Source organism: Procambarus clarkii, chromosome 4 (assembly GCF_040958095.1).
Source record: "Procambarus clarkii isolate CNS0578487 chromosome 4, FALCON_Pclarkii_2.0, whole genome shotgun sequence".
In the NCBI taxonomy this organism is placed as follows: domain Eukaryota; kingdom Metazoa; phylum Arthropoda; class Malacostraca; order Decapoda; family Cambaridae; genus Procambarus; species Procambarus clarkii.
This window is the reverse complement of record NC_091153.1, coordinates 21,876,821-21,887,094: the sequence shown is the minus strand read 5'-3', so window position 1 is coordinate 21,887,094 and position 10,274 is coordinate 21,876,821. Positions and strand designations below refer to the sequence as shown.

At 40.4% G+C, this 10,274-nt stretch overlaps 1 protein-coding gene across 1 annotated transcript; it reads right to left on the bottom strand.

The window, feature by feature from the left end:
- Positions 1–8,602: 8,602 nt before the first annotated feature.
- On the bottom strand, positions 8,603–9,168 carry LOC123752936 (uncharacterized). The gene is made up of 2 exons (XM_045734953.1): positions 9,086–9,168; positions 8,603–9,020 (listed from the first exon to the last, which is right to left on the bottom strand). The coding sequence occupies exons 1-2, from the start codon at positions 9,166–9,168 to the stop codon at positions 8,603–8,605; spliced, it is 501 nt and encodes a 166-aa protein (XP_045590909.1).
- Positions 9,169–10,274: the final 1,106 nt, after the last annotated feature.

The window sequence follows — 10,274 nt, the reverse complement described above, 5'->3', positions numbered from 1 at the left end:
TAAAATATGTATTTTTAAATTAGGTGAATCCCATTCCCTATTATTTGGTGCCCAAGGGGTGTGGAAACCCCCGATTAGGAACCCCCGATTTAGGCAGTGTTTCGAGGCAAGAGGAAGAGGCAGGAAAATGTGGATATGGTAATCTTGCACAGTGGAGGAAAACATTAATAACGACACAGGGGAAAAAAATTCCAATATCAGAATGGAAACTCAGAAACATTACGAAAATGCAGGAGAAAGAAACCAAAACTTTAAGATAGCAATATTTCACGAAACTTTACAAAGCCATATTACAAGAAATTCTACATAGCCATATTACTAGAAACTTTACAAAGTCATATTACAAGAAACTTTACAAAGCCATATTACAAGAAACTTTACAAAGCCATATTGCAAGAAACTTTGCATTGCCATATTACATGAAACTTTACATAGCCATATTACAAGAAACTTTATATAGTCATGTTGCAAGAAAGTTTACATAGTAAATCAGTAAACATTAAAGCATCATATTATCAACGTGTTCTATACATCAGCTTCGTTAAGGTCGGTTGCTTCAGTTCGCACGTTTCTTGCTAGGGAAAACAGTTGCATTCTTTACGAAGTGACAAATCGCGAAAAAGGTTTGGCTAACGTGGGTTTAACAAAGGAAAATCTCGTACAGTAAATATTCTAGAATTCTTTTACAAAAATGGAACCTGTCAAACATGAAAGAGGAGTGGCGGCTCTTTCTCCCTGGCGTGCCAAAAAGATATAGAAATCGTACTGCAGGAGGATCAAGCAGGAGTGCCTAGGAGTGCTGAGCTTGGTGAGAGAATACCTGTCTAAACACCTGTCTAAACACGGAATGTGTTCATTGAGGAGTGGCCCACAGTACAAGGAACATTGCTCTCTCTCAGCCGAAGATAGATCATTGAATCTGTGTTAACGGAGCATATGGAATCTGACTTGATGATTTTTGCCGATATTACATAACTGATAAAAAGGATAAGAACGAACGAAGTTTGCAGATTACTTCTATAGGATGATTTAGAGAAACTACACAAATGATCACAGACATGGTTGGTAGATTTCAACACAAATAAATGTAAAGTAATCATAAAGGAAACACGAGGGAATACTCTTGTGCCCAAGTACTACTTGACTACTACTTCTACTAGTAGTCTATTAGTACTACTATTATTACCAAGTACTACTAAGACCCCAAGTATTACTTCATGAAGTAGAGACAGCTTCCTGCACTAATAATACAGAGTAGACAGAGTTATTCAGAAATATCCAATGACTAGGAACAAAGGGATGCTGCCCCATCCCACACTGACACCAGACTCTCCATACATCCATTACCAGCATCACGGGATGTTGGTGTGTCCTGCACTAGCAACTTAGGCTAACATTAGCGTGCACCCCATCACCACACCATTACATTATGTGTAATATGAGAAGTAACACTGTAGCCCACCATTAGTGAGTAGTCTCAAATCCCTGCTATTTAATAGCCGATTGGCTGTCTCTACTCGTTTTAGCTCCAGTCACGTGAGGTTTTATACAGGATTGAGCACGATATTGAGCTAATTACGATCTTAGCAAGAAAACCTCCTTTTCATTATATTTTGCACTTTTACTGAAATGGCTGATCTCGGAACATTCAAGGAAGTGTCACGTCTTTGTCACGTAACAATCTCGATCAAAGAGCATAGAATGACACGAGGATCACGTCATTCGAGATAAGCCGCCGTAATGAATAAAGACAGAAGGAGCCTCTGGGATTGGCTTCTTCTGTCGTCCTGTACAGTGCGAGCATCATTGGGTTCCCGACACTCATGGACTGAAGACACATAAGGACTCGTTCTCCTTGGATAAGTACGTTCCTAACACAAGTAACAGAACTTGCAGGCATATACCTTGCCACTGAATTTTTAAAAGACAAAGGCAGTGGACTTATATACTGTGACTCGCAGAGTGCACTCCTGGCATTGAACGCACATAGTAGTGACACCCAGAAAATAGTCAGTGATATTCGAATGAATGTTTTAGCTGCTAAAGAAAACAGATTTGAGATAAAATTCCTATGGATACCATCACATGTTGGCATCTCAAGGCATGACACTGTTGATATACTTGCAAAGACAGCCTGTAGAGAACCAGTGATAGAAATTGATATGGGTGTTTCATTAGCAGTGACAAAGAGAATACTTAAACAAATATCTAATGAAAATCTCACCGACTTAACAAATTTACAAAGACCTGAAAGTTGTAGCATTAAATATTATGACAAATATCGTGAGGAGACATTCACATATGGGACTAATAGAACAAGAACCCGGAAACGTGATGTTATAGTGGCCAGAATACGCCCTCAGATATAGGCGTATCTGGCAGCTTTCTCAAAACCCAAATGTCGAGTACGCAATGTGTCAACTTTTTGAAAGAGAAAACATGCATTCACTTGAACATTATATTGTAGAATGTCCCATACTGACTGACTTTCGTCCTCCTGGGCAAAGGTAAGCTGAACTGTGTAATTACTATATGAGTACTGGAACACTTGATGATATATTGGACTTGTACCCAAGATTAACCATGTAATGTATCAATTATACAATGTATATATGTGATCTAACTATATAACCTGAGCTCGAAAAAGCACCTTAATCACCTTCAGTGATTAAGTGCTTAATTGCACACGAGTTTCTCTATCAGCTATTTCACCCTGCCAGAGTAAAAGAGACAAATGTATGTGATTGCATGTGTGTATATATATGTATGTATATATGTATATGTATATGTGTGTGTGCATGTATATGTATGTGTATAAAGTATATATGGAAGCTGATCAGAATTACATTTCACCTCTGTAAACGCACATTAATGACACTATGTAAAGGACACATCGAACACTTTATGTATACGTAAATCTGTGTATCTATGTATTTACGTATGTAGGTTAGCTTAGCATTTTAAAGCACCAAATCACCTTCTGTGGTTGATTTCTCAATAAACCCTTGAACTATATGTTTAACATATTTCTAACCCAGTCCATGGAGGACAGAAGAAAATGTATATATGCTGGTTAGCATTGTAAATGTGTGGCCACGTCTGTGGTAGAAAATAATAATAATAATAATAATAATAAAACAAGACTCGTGAAGGCCAGACGAGCCTCACAACATCTCACGATCCTCCTTTCCTCTCAACATAAGCAAAAGCTGGAAAGGTCTCCGGTCTCTTGGCCCAACATAAGCAAAAGCTGGAAAGGTCTCCGGTCTCTTGGCCCAACAAAAGCAGAAGCTGGGAAGGTCTTCGGTCTCTTGGCACAACAAAAGCAGAAGCTGGGAAGGTCTTCGGTCTCTTGGCCCAACAAAAGCAGAAGCTGGGAAGGTCTTCGGTCTCTTGGTGGCTCCAGACACTCTGCCTGCGAGGTGATAATTCTTCTGGACCGGTCCCATGAGTGTAGCCAATATTGCAGAGCTCTGGGAAGGTTCCCGTGTAGCTACAGCAGCGTGTCCTCCTTCCACACACATTTTTTTTGTGTGAGTTTCGTTTTTTAGTTTCGTTTCAGTTTTGCTACGTTTAGCGGCCGTTTCTTCAGCCACTTGGGTGAAAGGACTGTGTTTCAGCTGTGGCTCAGCTCCCCACCTGGTGAACTCATATTGGCTCTTCTAACAACTTCTGGTGACAGCTGATTGGTTAGTTTGTTTCATTCAGAGTAGCCTGAATGTACTGTATTAGTGTACTGGCGCTGGTGTGTGTGTGTGTGTGTGTGCTGAGAGTACTGTGGCAGTGTACCGGCGCTGGTGTGTGTACCTGAGAGTACTGTGGCAGTGTACCGGGGCTGGAGAGTGTACTAAAGCAGTGTACCGGCGCTGGTGTGTGTACTTGACTGTACTAAAGCAGTGTACCGGCGTTGGTGTGTGTGTACCTAAGTTACATTTGCTATTACACTTTTTCTGTTCGATTTCTCCCCTTCACTTTTTTTTCTGTCGATTCGCCGTTGTTATTCTTTTATTTATTTAACTCATGTCAACATTTGCTCCTACTTGTCTCCCTCTCTCCCTTTACCGGCATTTTTTCCTTTCCTCTCATCCCGCTCGCTCTCTCCTTTGCCTGCACTGTCTCCTCTTTTCCAGGCATTTTTCTCGTCAACTTTCCTTTCGTTTCCATTACCTTCCTCTCCACCCTTCCATCAAGGCCGCATCTCTCCCAGTAGTTCCGTTCTTAGGGAACGGAGCTCTCAATAGTAAGAATGGTTTTCTCCTTTTGATATTCAAATGTAATGGGATTTCTGGGCGTGCCTTGCATCCATTGTGCAGGTGAAGGTGTGAGTATGTTGTTTTATATATATATATATATATATATATATATATATATATATATATATATATATATATATATATATATATATATATATATATATATATATATATATATATATATATATATATATATATATATATATATATATATATATATATATATATATATGTCGTACCTAGTAGCCAGAACGCACTTCTCAGCCTACTATGCATGGCCCGATTTGCCTAATAAGCCAAGTTTTCATGAATTAATTGTTTTTCGACTACCTAACCTAGCTAACCTAACCTAACCTAACTTTTTCTGCTACCTAACCTAACCTAACCTATAAAGATAGGTTAGGTTTGGTTAGGGGGGGTTGGTTAGGTTTGGTCATATATCTACGTTAATTTTAACTCCAATAAAAAAAAATTGATCTCATATATAATGAAATGGGTATCTTTATCATTTCATAAGAAAAAAATTAGAGAAAATATATTAATTCAGGAAAACTTAGCTTATTAAGCAAATCGGGCCTTGCATAGTTGGCTGAGAAGTGCGTTCTGGCTACTAGGTACGACATATATATATATATATATATATATATATATATATATATATATATATATATATATATATATATATATATATATATATATATATATATATATATGTCGTACCTAGTAGCCAGAACTCACTTCTCAGCCTACTATTCAAGGCCCGATTTGCCTAATAAGCCAAGTTTTCCTGAATTAATATATTTACTATAATTTTTTTCTTATGAAATGATAAACCAACCCTTTTCTCTATGTATGAGGTCAATTTTTTTTTATTGGAGTTAAAATTAACGTAGATATATGACCGAACCTAACCAACCCTACCTAACCTAACCTAACCTATATTTATAGGTAAGGTTAGGTTAGGTAGCCAAAAAAAGCTAGGTTAGGTTAGGTTAGGTAGGTTAGGTAGACGAAAAAACATTAATTCATGAAAACTTGGCTTATTAGGCAAATCAGGCCTTGAATAGTAGGCTGAGAAGTGCGTTCTGGCTATTAGGTACGACATATATATATATATATATATATATATATATATATATATATATATATATATATATATATATATATATATATATATATATATATATATATATATATATATATGTATATATATATATATGTATATATATATATATATATATATATATATATATATATATATATATATATATATATATATAATCTTTGGAACAACACCCACCAGTGGGACTCGAACCCAGAAAGCACAACTACCTTCCAGTAGCTGCCATAACTAGTATGCTTTAACCCACTACGCCATCAGACCTTACAAAAGAAGTAGATAGTTCGAGATATATATCTCAAACATCTCCACCTCCCGAAGGCACCAGATGAGTGAGGGGTCAGTCTGCATTTTTCGTCAAGCCACTGTCAATGTGAGAGAACTCGTGTCCAGCTTATAAGCCTATACTTGCATAAACCACAAGTGAAGATTAATAATCTTTGGAACAACACCCACCAGTGGGACTCGAACCCAGAAAGCACAACTACCTTCCAGTAGCTGGCATAACTAGTATGCTTTAACCCACTACGCCATCAGACCTTACAAAAGAAGTAGATAGTTCGAGATATATATCTCAAACATCTCCACCTCCCGAAGGCACCAGATGAGTGAGGGGTCAGTCTGCATTTTTCGTCAAGCCACTGTCAATGTGAGAGAACTCGTGTCCAGCTTATAAGCCTATACTTGCATAAACCACAAGTGAAGATTAATAATCTTTGGAACAACACCCACCAGTGGGACTCGAACCCAGAAAGCACAACTACCTTCCAGTAGCTGGCATAACTAGTATGCTTTAACCCACTACGCCATCAGACCTTACAAAAGAAGTAGATAGTTCGAGATATATATCTCAAACATCTCCACCTCCCGAAGGCACCAGATGAGTGAGGGGTCAGTCTGCATTTTTCGTCAAGCCACTGTCAATGTGAGAGAACTCGTGTCCAGCTTATAAGCCTATACTTGCATAAACCACAAGTGAAGATTAATAATCTTTGGAACAACACCCACCAGTGGGACTCGAACCCAGAAAGCACAACTACCTTCCAGTAGCTGGCATAACTAGTATGCTTTAACCCACTACGCCATCAGACCTTACAAAAGAAGTAGATAGTTCGAGATATATATCTCAAACATCTCCACCTCCCGAAGGCACCAGATGAGTGAGGGGTCAGTCTGCATTTTTCGTCAAGCCACTGTCAATGTGAGAGAACTCGTGTCCAGCTTATAAGCCTATACTTGCATAAACCACAAGTGAAGATTAATAATCTTTGGAACAACACCCACCAGTGGGACTCGAACCCAGAAAGCACAACTACCTTCCAGTAGCTGGCATAACTAGTATGCTTTAACCCACTACGCCATCAGACCTTACAAAAGAAGTAGATAGTTCGAGATATATATCTCAAACATCTCCACCTCCCGAAGGCACCAGATGAGTGAGGGGTCAGTCTGCATTTTTCGTCAAGCCACTGTCAATGTGAGAGAACTCGTGTCCAGCTTATAAGCCTATACTTGCATAAACCACAAGTGAAGATTAATAATCTTTGGAACAACACCCACCAGTGGGACTCGAACCCAGAAAGCGCAACTACCTTCCAGTAGCTGGCATAACTAGTATGCTTTAACCCACTACGCCATCAGACCTTACAAAAGAAGTAGATAGTTCGAGATATATATCTCAAACATCTCCACCTCCCGAAGGCACCAGATGAGTGAGGGGTCAGTCTGCATTTTTCGTCAAGCCACTGTCAATGTGAGAGAACTCGTGTCCAGCTTATAAGCCTATACTTGCATAAACCACAAGTGAAGATTAATAATCTTTGGAACAACACCCACCAGTGGGACTCGAACCCAGAAAGCACAACTACCTTCCAGTAGCTGGCATAACTAGTATGCTTTAACCCACTACGCCATCAGACCTTACAAAAGAAGTAGATAGTTCAAGATATATATCTCAAACATCTCCACCTCCCGAAGGCACCAGATGAGTGAGGGGTCAGTCTGCATTTTTCGTCAAGCCACTGTCAATGTGAGAGAACTCGTGTCCAGCTTATAAGCCTATACTTGCATAAACCACAAGTGAAGATTAATAATCTTTGGAACAACACCCACCAGTGGGACTCGAACCCAGAAAGCACAACTACCTTCCAGTAGCTGGCATAACTAGTATGCTTTAACCCACTACGCCATCAGACCTTACAAAAGAAGTAGATAGTTCGAGATATATATCTCAAACATCTCCACCTCCCGAAGGCACCAGATGAGTGAGGGGTCAGTCTGCATTTTTCGTCAAGCCACTGTCAATGTGAGAGAACTCGTGTCCAGCTTATAAGCCTATACTTGCATAAACCACAAGTGAAGATTAATAATCTTTGGAACAACACCCACCAGTGGGACTCGAACCCAGAAAGCGCAACTACCTTCCAGTAGCTGGCATAACTACTATGCTTTAACCCACTACGCCATCAGACCTTACAAAAGAAGTAGATAGTTCGAGATATATATCTCAAACATCTCCACCTCCCGAAGGCACCAGATGAGTGAGGGGTCAGTCTGCATTTTTCGTCAAGCCACTGTCAATGTGAGAGAACTCGTGTCCAGCTTATAAGCCTATACTTGCATAAACCACAAGTGAAGATTAATAATCTTTGGAACAACACCCACCAGTGGGACTCGAACCCAGAAAGCACAACTACCTTCCAGTAGCTGGCATAACTAGTATGCTTTAACCCACTACGCCATCAGACCTTACAAAAGAAGTAGATAGTTCGAGATATATATCTCAAACATCTCCACCTCCCGAAGGCACCAGATGAGTGAGGGGTCAGTCTGCATTTTTCGTCAAGCCACTGTCAATGTGAGAGAACTCGTGTCCAGCTTATAAGCCTATACTTGCATAAACCACAAGTGAAGATTAATAATCTTTGGAACAACACCCACCAGTGGGACTCGAACCCAGAAAGCACAACTACCTTCCAGTAGCTGGCATAACTAGTATGCTTTAACCCACTACGCCATCAGACCTTACAAAAGAAGTAGATAGTTCGAGATATATATCTCAAACATCTCCACCTCCTGAAGGCACCAGATGAGTGAGGGGTCAGTCTGCATTTTTCGTCAAGCCACTGTCAATGTGAGTCATCACACTTCCACTTCCTGAGTCATCAAGTGCCACGCTGCCATCCACACTTCCCGAGTCATCAAGTGCCTCGCTGCCATCCACACTTCCCTAGTCATCAAGTGCCACGCTGCCATCCACACTACCCGAGTCATCAAGTGCCTCGCTGCCATCCACACTTCCCGAGTCATCAAGTGCCACGCTGCCATCCACACTTCCCGAGTCATCAAGTGCCTCGCTGCCATCCACACTTCCCGAGTCATCAAATGCCACGCTGCCATCCACACTTCCCGAGTCATCAAGTGCGACGCTGCCATCCACACTTCCCGAATCATCAAGTGCGACGCTGCCATCCACACTTCCCGAGTCATCAAGTGCCACGCTGCCATCCACACTCCCCGAGTCATCAAGTGCCACGCTGCCATCCACACTTCCCGAGTCATCAAGTGCCACGCTGCCATCCACACTTCCCGAGTCATCAAGTGCCACGCTGCCATCCACACTTCTCGGGTCAACAAGTGCCTCGCTGCTATCCACAATTAACTAGTGATGATCTTCCACCTTGACATCCACACCTTATGACCGTTTAAGTACCTCGCTGCTATCTTCATTTCCTGAGCGATGAAGTCCGTCGCTGCCATCCTTACTTCATGACCAAGGAAGTCACGATCAATCATTTTTATTCAGGTTAAAGTACATGCATACAAAATGACTTACAAACAGCATTTGTAGACAGAACTTGTACATACATACTATACCTAAAGCCACTAATACGCACAGCGTTATTTATAGTAATTACCTCGAGTTTAACAAACAATTCTCATCAACAAGACGTAGATACATAACACGGAATCACTCTTCCACGAACACACCCAACCATTTTGGCTGGACGGTAGAGCGACGGTCTCGCTTCATGCAAGTAGGCGTTCAATCCCCGACCGTCCAAGTGGTTGGACACCATTCCTCCCCCCCCCCCCCGTCTCATCCCTAATCCTTATTCTGACACCTTCCAAGAGCTATATAGTCGTAATGGCTTAGCGCTTTCCCCTCATTCATCCACTCTTCCACGAACGCAATACTTGACAAAAACAAACACCACTTCCCGGCAGACTTCCCGGTCAAGCCGCAGGTCACGTGTCGCCACTATAAAACGGAAAAATGAAACGTTACGGAAAACAGCAATTACCGGCCAAATGATCCGTGATTTCGGTATAAACAACATGCCATAAAAACAAAAAATTACGCCAGCAAATATAGTTTCCCCTTTAACAGCGTCCCTGAACTCCTGCAGAGCAGACATGACTGGTTCAATTATGCGCGTAGTGAGCGCTGTTAATAATCATCTAACGTTTTAAATCCTAACAATATACAAATATAATTGCGTGACGATATTATATATATATATATATATATATATATATATATATATATATATATATATATATATATATATATATATATATATATATATATATATATATATATATATATATATATATATATATATATATATATATATATATATATATATATATATATGCGAACAAGCCTGAATGGTCCCCAGGACATATGCAACTGAAAACTCACACCCCAGAAGTGACTCGAACCCATACTCCCAGAAGCAACGCAACTGGTATGTACAAGACGCCTTAATCCACTTGACCATCACGACCGGACAAAATGAGGTGATAGCCGAGGCTATATGAACCACCCCACCGCCGGCACTCGGATAGTTATCTTGGGCATAGCATTTTACCAAATCACCTCATTCTTTGGGGCACAC